The sequence below is a fragment of the Peromyscus eremicus genome, chromosome 18 (genome assembly GCF_949786415.1).
Source record: "Peromyscus eremicus chromosome 18, PerEre_H2_v1, whole genome shotgun sequence".
Classification (NCBI taxonomy): Eukaryota; Metazoa; Chordata; class Mammalia; order Rodentia; family Cricetidae; genus Peromyscus; species Peromyscus eremicus.
Genome location: NC_081434.1, coordinates 14,110,270 through 14,124,998, shown reverse-complemented (window position 1 = coordinate 14,124,998; position 14,729 = coordinate 14,110,270). Strand labels below are relative to the sequence as shown.

The 14,729-nt window shown below is 44.0% G+C and overlaps 1 protein-coding gene across 2 annotated transcripts in view; it reads right to left on the bottom strand.

Moving 5' to 3' along the window:
• Tph2 (tryptophan hydroxylase 2) overlaps positions 1-14,729 on the bottom strand; it is a 100,543-nt gene that overhangs the window by 52,143 nt on the left and 33,671 nt on the right. For both annotated transcript variants that reach the window (XM_059245302.1, XM_059245303.1), the window contains exons 6-7: positions 12,708-12,904; positions 8,352-8,487 (exon numbers count right to left, since the gene is read on the bottom strand). In XM_059245302.1, the coding sequence (XP_059101285.1) occupies positions 8,352-8,487; positions 12,708-12,904 (333 nt within the window). The remainder of the gene's footprint in view (positions 1-8,351; positions 8,488-12,707; positions 12,905-14,729) is intronic.

The window sequence follows — 14,729 nt, the reverse complement described above, 5'->3', positions numbered from 1 at the left end:
TTTCTTATCTATATGTAAGAGGGGACTAACCGACATTAAATGAAGAAATGTTAGTGGTTTTATGTCAGGAAGAAGACGAGGATCTACAGGTGGCTTCTGAAGAGAAGGCTCTGTCATTGGCAGAAGTCAGATTTCTTACTCCCTTGCAGTGTCTCTTAACTCAAGTTAATGTTGTCCTCTGGGGAACAGCTTAGGTTTCTGCAAATGGGATGGGTGTCCAATAAAGATGCTCTTGACAGCTAATGGGTAGTGGCTACCAATGCTCCTAGATGCCTTATAATGCACAGGACATTTCCATACACACAACAACAGCAGCAGCCATGAAGTGCCAAGAAAGTCTGTCCTAAAAGAAGATAGGGTGGCCAGGGGTACAACATGGCAAAGCCCACAGAGAAATCAAACCGGGAAGCTTTAAATATGTCACAAATGTTATCAGCATACACACCAGATTATGCTCAGATGTCCCTGTAACCTGGCAATTTGAACTCTTCTTACTCATTCCACTGTGTGAGATGAATGATCTTATTAAAATAATTTGGAACTGATCAGTTGATATTTTGTAGAGGAAATCATTTGTTGGAATTGATACTTGACTAATCACGGCATTATTTGGGATCACGGCTAATCAAAGCATTCAACTAGCCTACACTGAGGTGCAGAATCATAGCCTCGGGCACCACTCCAGGAATAAACAGCAAGCAGCCTCCACTTCTTGTATATCAGAGACCTTCAATCCAGGCATAAACACGTGGAAAAGTATCTCCTGCAACCAGAAAAGCCAGGAATCACCAACTCACTAGACTTCTCCACGGTGCTACAGGCTACAAAGATTTCTCCCAAGGAAGCAATCCAATGTGCCATCGCTTTTTAAATTCAAGTCTTACTTGAAGTTCAAAGAAGCCAGAGTCCTTAAAATGCAAACTCTAGGGCTGAGTATATCGCTCAGTTGGTGGACTAGCATACATGAGGCACTGAGTTTGATCCCTAGCATCACATAAATCAGGCAAAGTAATGCATGTCTGTAATTCCAACACTTGACAGGTGAAGACAGAAGTATTAGATGTTCAAGGTCACTCTGAGCTATATAGTGAGTTTAAGGCCAGCAGCTTAGGTTACATGAGTCTCAAATAAACAATTACTCAGCCTTTGGCGGGGAAGCAGAAGGACTGGGAGTTCAAGGCCATCTTTGGCTACATGAGAAGTTCAAAACCAGCCTAGGCTACATGAAAACCAGTCTCAAAAAAAAGGGGGGAGGGCAGGGGCTCAATGTGTATGCTACAATGCATATAACCACAAAGGTTAGGTACCCAGTAAGGGATGAGAGGGAAGGAGAGGATCTTCCGAGGAAGGGGAAATAGAATATATTGTTATGGAGAGACAGAGGCATGGGGAGACTAGAGTAAGAGGATTCAATGGGGCAAAGATGGAAGAGAGGTATAAGCAAGGGCATATGGAAAGGGACAAGTAACAATAAGAGCCATTGGAGAGCCCATATGGAAACCTGTTACTGAATAAGCTTCCTACCATGTATACATGTCTGATAGAAAGCTGAATAGAGTCAAGAAATAATGGGAAGATAATGACCAAACTGGACATCTTATGCCACCAAGCAAAACCCCCAGTGCCAAGAATGGGTCATATATAGTTGAGTTTTTGGCCAAAAAGGCCCCATGGAAAACCCCAAACATCTCAGGCTATTGCCAAGGCTATTAGTCGTTCTCCACAAACTGATGTTAAGTCCTTATTACTGAAGACACTACTTATATATCTCATTGAATACAGACAAGTCAATCCTAACTAGAAGATTCACCCCACTACTGACTAGCACTAACTAGGACCCAGAAACTAGACAGGCCATGGTCCTAGGGGGAACATCTGCTATTATTATTCTGCTAAAGAAAATTAGCAACAAAAGGACTCATAATGACATGCAGCTATACCCTTAAAGCAGTGCCTTGCTCAACCATCATCAGAAAAGCTTCTTCTTGCACCAGATCGGAAGCAATACACAACTGAAGTGAACAATATGAAGAGAGTGAGAGATAGTGGAGTCATCAGTCTTAAATGAGATGTCTTCATCAAACTCTCCGCTCGGGGCTAAGGGAGCAACGAGGAAGAGGAGGTAGAAAGATTCTAAGAGGCGGGGGACATGGATGATTCCAAAGAAAGTGTCCTCCAGACATAATAGGACCGATTGACATAAACTCACAAGGCCTGCACAAGTTCAAGCCAGACTGATTCCCAGTGTTGAGAAAGAGAAGCTGGTATGGGCTCCCAGCCCTCACCAAGAAGTGATCTGTAATTGGTACCCATTTGTGAAGGAAAACGCAGTCTTCTCCCATGGGGTCTCACTGGCTGTATTAACCACACTCCAGGGCAGGCTCCATGCCCAGGTGTAGATGGCCAACATAAAATCAACTCAGTGGTATTTTTATAAAATGCTTGGGCTTTTTTTTTTTTCTTGTCTTACTGGTCTTTTGATTGTAAATTTTGGTTTCCGATTTTGTGTTGTGGGTATTTCTTGTTTTTTATATTTGTTCATCTTTTATTATTTGTTTTTTGAGAGAAAAAGAAGGGCATGGAATTGGGTGGGTAGGGAGGATCTAGGAGAAGTTGAGGATGGGGGAAAGTGCAATCAGGATATATTGTATGAAAACCATTTTTCAATAAAATAAAAAATAGAAGCTGAGAAAAAAAAGGCAGAGGAGGGCTAGTGTGGCTCAGTGGTTAAGAGCACTTGTTCCTCTTGCAGAGGATTCTCTGCACCCAACGTGGTGACTCACAAGCATCTGTAACTCCAGTTCCAAAGGAACTGATGCCCTCTGCTGGCCTCTGCAGACACCAGGAACACAAGTGGCATGTAGAAGTATGTGCAGGCAAAACATCTATACCCATAAAATAAAATAATATTTCAAAAATTCATAAAAGTATTTTAAAGAGGAAAAATATATAAACGGACCAAAAACATGTTCAAAAAAATCAATAGATGTTGAAATTTGTGATAGCAAAACGTGCTCCAGCTAGACTGGGAGAGAAAATTGTCCCTTTTGCAGATAATGTCCTTTCGTTGCTTTCATTTCTGCCCAGGTCGTCATAGTTCACCTTTGTCTCATTAGCGCCGCCTCCACCACCACAGTTCAACAACTGGGGGCTGTGATTTAGAGGCAAAGACTAGGCACCAACCCCAGGAGCCAAGCTGAACCTCACAAATTGGAGAACCTGCCCTCTCGACAGTTTTCAATTGAGAAAATGGGATTTCATCATAAAGACAATACCTGTGCAAGCTGCTGGGCAAGAAAGGGCACTTGTAAGTACAGTGTTTTATGGGTTCAAACCGTGGGGCTCAGAAAAGACTGGATTTTGTGATCTACAAGGATTAAAAGGATCTCTACGGAGAATTTATTCTGCAAAGTCTATTTCTGGAAGGATATAATAGCAACCAATGTCAGGAGTGCCCCATGGAGAGGGTGAATCAAGAGGTCAAGAGGGAAAAAAAGAACTGTTTACAGTATACCCTTTGAATTCTGGGCCCTATATGTGCATCAATTGTTACAAACTAATTTTAAATAAATATTAATAAAATTAAGGCTGAAGAGACTAATCCCCCAAAGTCTTGCTACACAAGCCTTAGAACCACAAGGTAGATGATACCTGAGGAGGAATGGTACTCAAGGACATCCTTTGCACGTGTACATCTACACATACATACAAACACACATACATAGACTACACAATCAAAAATATGAGTTGATAAAAAAACAACACCAAATTAGTAAATTCCCAGGTCCTCTGCTGTGACTCAGTCTCCTCTTGTCTGCCTGTCCCACGGGACTCCCAGAATTTGAAAGGAAAGTTCTCTAGAAGTCAGGAAAGACAGAGGTGAAACACTATCTTCTGGACATTGACAGAACTGCAGTACTCATGAGCTCATGGCACCTGGGGTTACACGCACAAAATACCAAGTCAATCAACATTCTCACATGGAGGGAGAAGGAGTCATGAATCATCTTCAGTTATGGGTAGGGATTCACTCATTAACTGAGGATCTTTGGATAGCTGATGACTTCCGGAGAAGGGAAAGTCAGTTTTCTTTATAGGTGTGGCCTCTGGTATATCAATCATACTCTGGTGGATAGCCCCCAGACCTAGAAATAACTAGGCAGCACAAATTGGACTCAGGAGGTTATAAATACAAACAACCAAAGAGAGGTAAAGGGATGAGAGGAATTATGGGGAGGGATGGGGGTGAATATAATCAAAATACATTATACTAAATCCTCAAATTATAAAGCATTCACGTTCTCAATTCTTTACAGTACAATCTTCATGTTTACTTCTGAACTCCAGAACTAAGGTCTTCTTTATCGGGAAATCCCAACCCCGAGTATCTAAAAGACAGCATATTCCAACCCAAATCCTCCATTTCCTCATCCCTCCAAGCTCTGCCTTCTTCTAGTATTCTTAGTAATTACTATAAATAACCAGCCATTTATTTTCTCAATAAAAACTTTACCATTTCCTTAGGGGCTCTCCTCCCTCTCCTTGTCTTTAACTACAGTCATAAAATACTAATAAATCTTTTCCTATAGGGTTAAGAGAATATTAAATAGACACCCCCACTACTGCGCTGCTTCTCCCTAATTTAACACCTGATACGGAGCATGTGAGCAGCATAACTAACTTTCCATCTTGATTATTCTCCACACTTTTGCAGTGCCCCCCCGTGTCCCTCCCCCTGTCATCCTTCTCAAACACAAATATACCTGAGCTGATCGTGATCATGCTTCAGAACCTTGGACAGTTCCCTAGCGCCTACCCAAAAAACAAAACCCATTTGTCCTGTGTTGACAAATGACTATAGCCTGCCGTGATGACTTCCACCTCTGATGTAAGCTATAGCGTGCCGTGATGACTTCCACCTCTGATGTAAGCTGTCCCGTAGCCACTCTGGTCTATGAGACCTGCTACTGATACCTGCTACATGCCTCCACAACTTCGTGTTTTCTCTTCCCTTGACTTGGAAAGCCTTCTTTTCTCTTTCCACCAGACCTTGTCCAAAAATGAGCTCTCTGCTCACCATTCCCAACTTCTATTCTGGTTCTGTTCTCTCTGAATGATTCTGTCCTCTGGGATCCTCTAATGCTTTGCATATACCCAGGCAATAGCCCTAAACAAACTCTTTTCTGATTATTTGTGATTCTATCTCCCCTGGCAGATGTCAACTGCTCTAAAAAAATAAAAATAAAAAAGCAAACTATATTTTATTCATCTCTAAATCAGCTGTTCTTCCCTGCTAACACTGCACATAAATATTGCTGAATGAATTGGCTGAAAGTACTTTCGTAAAAATGTAACACATTATCCCAAAATTTTATAGACTTCTGTGGCTAAAATCTCATTTCTTGGCCCTCTCTTTCTGCATACCTATTGGCACGCTATCGTGGGTCTCAGGAGGGCCAGTTCCTCAAAGAGAGCTAACAAAGTGCCTGCTATTTGTAAACAGGGCCATTTGTAAACCCTCTGGGCTAGATTTAGAGATTGCCTTTCTAACTCTGACAACGCTCCTCTGAGCACTTCACTCTAAGAAGCATTTCTTTTCCAAATGTCTGGAGTCCTATAAGTAACCTTTGTTTACCCTGAAACACTTTCAGAGCAGCTGAACAGAGCTAAAAAAAACCAATGTAGTGACCCTACAGGGACCCACCTGGCCAGCAGCTCGTGCCAGCCTAGGAGGGGGATGGGGATGCCAGAAGTTCAGCTCTAATCCCTCCCCACCTCAGTGGCTATCAGCCACTTAACTGCTTACACCTTGAGGGCTCTCTGCTCCCCAGTGAAGACCTTGGCAGCCCATTAATCATGTGCTTATACAAGGCAAACGGCATCATAAGCAAAGTGATAACTTGAGTGCCTTGAAGAACAGTGGGCAAGAAATTAGCCTAAGATTGGGGTGAGGCATTCATTCGAATGGAGCCCAGGGAGGCAGACACCCCTGGCAGCTCTCAGCCTCAGGGTCTTTCTTTACTCTGCTCTTCTGACTTGCAATTCTCTACCCTGAAATATTTGCGTTCTGATCTCTGTTCTAATGTCACCTGCCAAGGAGCACCCTGGGGACCCACAGCAAAAGGTAAAACAAGTGATTCTCCATATCCTCCTCCTGTTCCAACTGCCTTAACAGTACCCCCCCCCCATCACTTGTTCGTGTGACTGACACCTAAAGTCATATTATTACCTGTCTATTTCCATACTAACCATTGCTCTCCATCCTGTCAGCCCAGGGCAGCAAGATGTTGTCTCTTCCCCAAACTACCCAAGCATATAGGTGTTTCCCAACAAGTATGACACTTTTAAGTATGGTAAATAGAATACAGGGCATCTGGCGCTTGTAGAGTGTACAATCCCATTTATGAGAGGGCTAACTGTTTAACAGTTAAGGGTTCACAGTTCACCATCCCCACCGCCGCTGGTCACCCACAACATCGCTATATGACAAAATCTTGTGGCTTCTCTGTCTACTTTCAGCCCTCCCATGGGCAAGGAGAGAATGGATATAAGGGCCACAAGATGAGTCTTTTGAGGAAAGCCAGCAGACAGAAAAGAAGCAAACGTTTCATCACGCTACCTGGGAGTGATGAACAGAATGGAAGAATATTCAAGAAGCTAAGAATGTTAGGCGATGGTGGCGCACGCCTTTAATCCCAGCCCTTGGGAGGCAGAGGCAGGTGGATCTCTGTGAGTTCGAGGCCAGCCTGGTCTACAGAGTGAGTTCCAGGATAGCCAGGGCTATACAGAGAAACCCTGTCTTGAAAAAACCAAAGAAAAAGAAGAGGAGGAGGAGGAGGAGGAGGAGGAGGAGGAGGAGGAGGAGGAGGAGGAAGCTAAAACCTGCAGAAGGAGCATAACATAGGTTTCTGAGTTTGATGAAAATGATGAGAAAAGAGCTTAATAATAAGGCACTATGATGCATGCATATGAACCTCAACCTCCTGAACCCATGGGGAGCCTCCCAACGAGAGGCTCATGTGTCCTGGCTACATGCCAATGTTTCCCTTCCTTTTCTCATCAGGAATGAAGATTCCTAGCAATGGAGGATACAGAAGCTGATCCAGCCATCTTCTCTAACCAGGCAAGGCTTCCAGTGGAGGGATTGGGACACCAACACAACCACAAAACTTTCAACCTAGTTGTCCTGTCTGTAAAATGTGCTAGGGTAAAGGTATCTCAGAACTAGTTAAGAGTGGTCAACCAATGACTGGTCCAATTTGAGACTCATGACACAAGAGGGAACCCATGCCTGGCACTGTCTGGAGAGCCAGGCACCAGAGGTTCAATAGCCCAGATAGGTTCAATCATCATCAGAGAGGCTTCGTCCAGCAACTGATGGGAGCAGATGCAGAGACAGACCCACAGCCAAACAATTAGGCAGAACTCAGGGAACCCTCAGAAGAGGGGGAGGAAGAATTGTACGTGCCATAGGGATCAAAGACATCACGAGAAAATGTCCCACAGAATCAATTAGCCAGGGCTTACAGGAACTCACAGAGACTGAACCAACAATCAGAGAGCCTGTATGGGTCTGAGCTAGGTCCTCTGCATATATGTTATGGGTGTACAGCTTCGTGTTTTTGTGGGACCCCCTAACAGTGGGAGTGGGGGCTGTCTCTGACTCTTTTGTCTGCTTTCAGGACCCTTTGCCTAGTACTGGGTTCCCTTGTTCAGCCTTAATATGAGGAAAGGTATCTAGTCTTACTGCAACTTGATATGCCATGTTTGGTTGATACCCCTGGGAGGCTTGCCTGTTTCTGAAGGGAAGAGTGGAGAGCAGGGCAGAGGGAAGGTGGGGGGACTGCAATCAGGATGTAATATAGGAAGGAAGGAAGGAAGGAAGGAAGGAAGGAAGGAAGGAAGGAAGGAAGGGAAAGAAAAAAAGAAAGGAAGGAAGAGAGGGAAGGAGGGAGAGACTGGCCCAAGCAGAACATTAAGTATTGCAGTAAAGTGAGAGAGATAACCTAAGCTAGAATATCAGAGGCCCGAGGTACCAGCTGAAGAGCCTCTCCAGCCTGCTCTCCCTTCTCCAGAGAAGTGCTGGGGTTCTCACCGCTAAATAAGAAATCAAGGCCGGGCGGTGGTGGCGCACGCCTTTAATCCCAGCACTCGGGAGGCAGAGCCAGGCGGATCTCTGTGAGTTCGAGGCCAGCCTGGGCTACCAAGTGAGTTCCAGGAAAAGGCGCAAAGCTACACAGAGAAACCCTGTCTTGAAGAAAAAAAAGAAAAAAGAAATCAAGTCAAGTGAGCATTGACCCTCTTACCCTGCTGTGACCTTCGCGTAGCTTAGTTCTGAATACAGTACTCACGGTTCTGGAGTGTAGAGGGGGTCAGAGCCATGCCGCACGTACTGAGTACAGTGGAATACTCTATAGGCCAGGCCAGCCAGGAAGTCTCTTGGGCTCAGGTAGCCAGCCACTGGTCTCACTGTGAAGCCAGACCGCTCTAAAGAGACAAGAGGAAGAACCAACTAAATTCAAACCTCGGGACCTGAGTGCCTACCCATGGGTTGTTAGCACAAAGGTGTTTGGGTTTTTTGTTTTTTGTATTTTCTTAATGATCTTTTAAGAACTAGAAGCTCCTTTACCATTTCTGCCTCTTGCTGTGCGTGTTTTCACCCTTTGGGGTTGTAAGGATGTTTCAGAAACAAAGTCATACAGGTTTTAAAACTCCTGACGAATGAATGACATCTCCTATTAACGGACATCATGTTTGTGGACTCTAGTGACTAAAATACTACACTTATGCCCACGAATGATGGTTTCCAGGGGAACAAGATGCTCATTAAAAAGGAAGGGTAAAGGCATTTTTAGGGACTTAAATTCAGAAGCCAAATTAGGATAAGAAAACTCAAATATGTAGGAGGAGATTAAAGTTTAGTGTGGCACTTACTACACACTCTCAGTTTCTTCCCTTGGGCATCCACTCTGCATGCCAGTGTTGGGTAACACACAGCCCAGGTTCTCCCTCCACCAGCGTCTTGGAATCATTTCCTTTGTGGCTTTTTGCGTAAGTCCCTCCTACCATCATGCTGTATTGTTGCTCTCTGTGCTATTCCACAAAGAGTCACTGTGATTTGAAGTGGTACCGGAGCACCACATACTATATTGCCTTATGGTAGAGAACGAAAATAAGAATACAATAAAATCTGAAGCTACCACTAGCTAAATAAACCTACAGCTCACCAGTGGCCCCAGTTTTATTTTCAAGAAGGTGTTTTATCGAAATACGGAGTTTTAAAGTGGTTATTTTATATTGACTGTCCTCTTCTTGGGAGTACGGTTGTTTTTGAGTTAAAACACATATATTTAAAATGTCAAACATGTTTTTATAAACATACACATAGTCAAATGATTGCAACAGTCAGCTTAATATACTTCTCTCTGCATAGGTCCATGTGTATGGTAAGGACACCATAAAAATCTACTCTCAACAAATTGCCATTATATAGCAGCATGCCCAGCCATAGTCTTTATGTTAGTTAGGTCTCTAGATTTACTCATTGTACATAATGGCAACTTTGTATCCTTTGACTAACATCTCTGGTTTCTCTCACTCCCCCATCTCGGTAACCACTGATCTATTGCCTGGTTCTGTATATCCCATGGATTTAGATTCCATACTCAACAGGACCATCTGCTCTTTGTCTTTCTGGCTTTGGCTTCTCTCTCTTAGCGATGTATCCAGGAGGGCTTTCCCCAGATGCGAGCATTGTACAGGCCCCCATTCTGAGAACTTCAACTTATTAGAGAGTGTAGCTCAGGATGGTTGGAAACAGCAATAAAAGGCAAAGTCAACTAACTAAGTTTATAAAACAAGTCCATCCTGGGATTCTGGTATCAACATAGAAATAACACTGTTTCCAAGCCTCCCTAGAGCCATAATTCTAGCAGCATTATGTTAATGTCAAGAATTTCCAACTTGGATTGTTCCCCTGAGTATCAAAAGGATAAGTGTATTTTCTTCTTTTCCTATATTACATCAGTACGGCAGCATATCCCACATGTGGGGCATGAGTTGATATACCAAGGAACATTTTGTACTTTATTCCATGTAAATTAGAAAAATACAAAATTTTGCCATTGAGAACTTTGTATATATTACTGGCTTAGAAGTTTCTGCTTTATATAAAGGAGGGTTTTTTTAATGAGTCAATTAAAAGAAACTCGAACCCATGCACTTGAACTTGCCTTGTTTCTGCTATATGCCAGTGAGTGATTCAAATGGAACTCTACGCTGACTTGCATGAAAATAGCAACTTGGGAGAAAGATACGGCAAAAGCTGTGGGATAGTATTCTAATGACTAAGGCTGAGAAACAAGATAGCAAAATGTGAATCCTATGTGTGAGAAATGGATCCCATTATAAACATACAGATTGCATGCATACATCTCTGTGGGAAGCAGAAATGTGATCTGCAGGGTTGCCAGGAGAACAGAGTCTAGCTAAGCTGTAGCAGAACTCACAATGTAACGAGGTGCTAATTAAGGGAGGCTGATCAGTGGCTTTCTGTCTCTCCTCAGGAACAAATGCAGTGTAGTGGACAGTGTTCACATATTCGGGCTCCTCCTCCATGATCAGGGCTAGCTGTGGCTCTCAGAGGCCCAGCTATAGGGCTATCGAGCCTGAGCAGTTCAGACTCCTCCAAATTCAGCTCCCGGTCTATGCCTGTGTGTCCTGGTGTTCAGTAGGTAGGGAGATATTAGCAAGCTTGGAGGACACGGGGCTCAGACACCTCCCTCTCAGTCAACAGACTATAAAGCAAGAACTGGAAGCGCAGAAGTCTAATTTCTTATCAAAGGAATGTGATTTGAGTCATCTCTCTGTTTCTGGGAGGAGATATAAAGACCCTAAAATACCCCAGACGGTCATTAATAAATAACTGTCCAACCTGGCTCCAGGAGGCCACAACCTTGTCAGATCTCTCTCTAGCAGGAGGCATTCTTTTACAGAACAAAGACACACACCATTGTCCCCTCCTGTAAGAGTCTATCCAAACAAGCCTGTCAATCACCTAGACAGGACAAAGTCCCACAGGAAAAGCTATTTGTTCTAAAGAACTTGGAAATAATCTGAAACCTACCTACAACATAGGTTGGAACAATGGCTTCTTTGGCCATTATCTACTCTCACCCCTTGAGGGTGTACTTCGCTTTACTGTATAATAAATTCTGTTTGCTACACAATTCGCTATGTGTCTCATTATGTGAATTCTTTTGATGGATATCACATTTACCCAAGCAAAGGGGGAGTCTAGATTGAGATCCTGATGATGTTAGAATACTTTTTGTACTCTTTAATGTACACATTAAAATGACTACGTAAGTGCTCACATAATTCCCTTGTTTTTTTTTTCATCTTAGACCACAAAACCGAAAATATTTATCAATCTAGCCCTACCCTTAACAACTTTATTAATCCCAGTTGTTTCTATTTTTTTTTTAAGTAGAGGGAGCCTCTGATTGCTTCTAAACCAATATGTGAGAGGAAAAGTAATATTTCAGGTCATGTTTCAGAGAGGGATGCTTGGGTGGAAGTAATGGGCAGAGTGGTGAATAGAAAAAAAGCTTAGGAATAGAGGTGGCAAAACGGTGGGGACTTTAATGTGGGTAATAGAAGTGGAATGAAAGACAAGCCCAGGCATTTGGAGTGTCACCACGCCAGAAGTGGCAGTCTGGCAGATTCCCGGTAGAAACAACAACAAAAAGCTACATAATAGCCTGCCAAAGATGCCACACCCTAATCACCCGAGTCTGCAAATGTTGTCTAACTTGGAAAAATAAACTTTAGAGATGGGATCTAATACTGCTTCTTGAGATGAGGATGTTACCATCCAGGTGGGGATTTAAAAATCATAAAGGTCTGTGTAAGAGGGAAGCAGAAGCCAGGCAGTAGTAGTGCGCACACCTTTAATCCCTGCACTCAGGAGGCAGAGGCTGGTGGATCTCTGTGAGTTCGAGGCCAGCTTGGACTACAGAGCGAGTTCTACAACAGCCAGAGCTATTACACAGAGAAACCCTGCCTCAAAAAACAACATAGAGCAGGGCAGTGGTGGCGCACGCCTTTAATCCCAGCACTCGGGAGGCAGAGCCAGGCGGATCTCTGTGAGTTCAAGGCCAGCCTGGACTACAGAGTAAGATCCAGGAAAGGCGCAAAGCTACAAAGAAAACCTTGTCTCGAAAAGCAAAAAAAAAAAAAAAAAGAAAGAAAAGAAATGGCATGGTAACAACGGAGGTAAAAGGCTGGAGTGGTATAAAGCAGCACCCATGGGCCAAGCAGTTCAGGTGGACTCCAACAACTGGAAAGGGCAAGGGAACAGAAGCCCCCAAAAGGAATATCACCCCTTCAACTCCTTGATCATAAATGTAGGACCTCCAGTAATAAGTAATAGTTTGTACTCAGAAGATGCTCAAAGCTGGTATTTTTTGCAGGTACCCTTTGGGGCTTACCATTTATAACAAGCCTCAAAGAAAGACCGTAGGAAGCCCATAGCTGCATAGATAGCCAAACCCATTTCTCCAGCCAAGAGTCCACTGTGGAATCAGTGCTCCGGTTTTTAAGTCTCTACTTTTCCCTCTTAGAAAAGGGGCTATTGGTGTGCCGTTGTGTCCCTGAAAAAACGAACGGGAATGGGGGATAGGGAAGGGCAGCCTGCACAGTCTTACCCTTCAGAAACATGGAGACATCTTCCAGTTGAGGGACGTTGTCTTCTCTATAGCCGCAGTACTTGGTCAGCAGGGGGAAGTTCTTCAGGTACTCTCGGCAAGCGTGGGTGGGGTAGAGTTTGGAGAGCTCCCGGAACACAGTGCCCCAAGTTTTAGTTTCTTCTTCTGTGTACTCCACCCTGGGAATGGGCTGGCCGCTAGGCAAGCAGGAAGAGAGACCAGTGAACCTAGCTTTACACCACTAGGTCAAAGAGTCTGACGTTAATGCAAGCCATGTTTCTTTCTCTCTCTCTCTCTCTCTCTCTCTCTCTCTCTCTCTCTCTCTCTCTCTCTCTCTCTCTCGCTCTCTCTCTCTCTCTCTCTCGCTCTCTCTCGCTCTCTCTCACACACGCATGCACGCGCGCACACACACACGTGCACACTGGAACAACTAAGTGTTCAAAAGGATTCCTCTAAGTACTGAAATAAATGCCAGACTCCACTTCCATGCGCATATTTGGATCCTTGTATGAGTTTTGAATTGTTACAGCTTCACGTCTCCTCCTAGAAACTTCATGAGACATGTGGTCTTTGTGTATGTGTGTCTGTCTTTGTGGTGCTATGTGGATGTATGCATATTCATGTGTGAAGTGGTATGCACACACATGCAGAGTATAGAAGAGGACCTTCAGTATCCTACTCTAGCATGCTTCACCTTCTTCCCTTGAGGCAGGATCTCTCACTGTACCTGGAACTCAGTATTTCAGCTAGCCCATTCCCAGGAATCTTCCTCTCTCCCTGCATCATGCCAAGTACTGAGGTTACAAGCAAGCAGTCACACCCAGCTTTTCACACAGGTGCTGGAGATCCAAACCCACATCCTCACGTTTGCCCAGCAAGTGCTCTGTCCCACTGAGCCATCTCCCCAGTTCCAAGATGTATGTTCTTAAGCTGAGATGGGTTCACAAGTAATACTTCCCTCTTGGAAGGGGGCGGTTTGGGTGCAAAACTCCTGGGGGGGGGGCTTTTCTGCAACCACAAGACAACAATAATAAATGGATGTGCGCTGTTGAAAATAAAATTGCTTCCTGAGCTTTCTTTGTTCTTTGCCCAGACTCACCCCAATTTCCAAGTGTAATTTTGTGATTATTTGTTCAGTGCCCAAAATGTCTGGCAAATACTAAAAGTCTATGCTGAATTTAAAAGAGTTTTCATAAACTACAAAATAAGAAACATTTATCTCAGGCCATACTGAAAGGCGGACAGTGAGGCCCTCTTAGCTCAAGACGGGTGTTAACGAACTTCCCCCTAAGAAAGGGCCAGAAAGTAAATAATGTCAGCTTTTAGGTCATGTGATTTCTGTCACACTTCTGCTACAGTACCTCAAAAACAGCCATAGACAAAATGGATAAAGAAGATCTGGCTGTGTCCTAATAAGCGCCTCTTTATGGGCCCGGAAGCAGCAGGGTGCTGGTGACTGGGTTTGAGTGACGGAGCATCTTGTATCAGAGCAGTCATGGAAAGCTCCCTGGAGGAGGCACAGATTGAGCTGACACATGAAGACCATGTAGTACCCAGAGTCCCCTGGTAAAATGGTAACAAGAAGTGCTGATATAACAGTCAATAGCAGCCACATGCTAAGAACATGGATCCCAATGTCAACCGAGACCTGTAAGAGAATGGGGCCATTGCTGTGTACTGTTGCAAGCTATTGAGTAAGAGACTTAAATGTGAATGTAGCATCTGACTATGGTATCTCTTCTGAATCCAGGTCTGTCCATAATCCCAGTACTTGGAACGCTGAGGCAGGGAAAAGTTCAAGGATAGCCTAGGTGCATAGCAACTTTCAGGCTAGCCTGGGTTGCATATGTGTTTTGAATTAAGTTTGAGAAAATCTATTGTGATGTGCTGAACAGCATACCCCCCAATACCTACCTTGTCCCTTAAACGGCAATCCTGTTCCTACAGTTAGCGCACACACACACACACACACACACACACACACACACACACACACACCCCTAGCAGTTCAAATGCAATCTG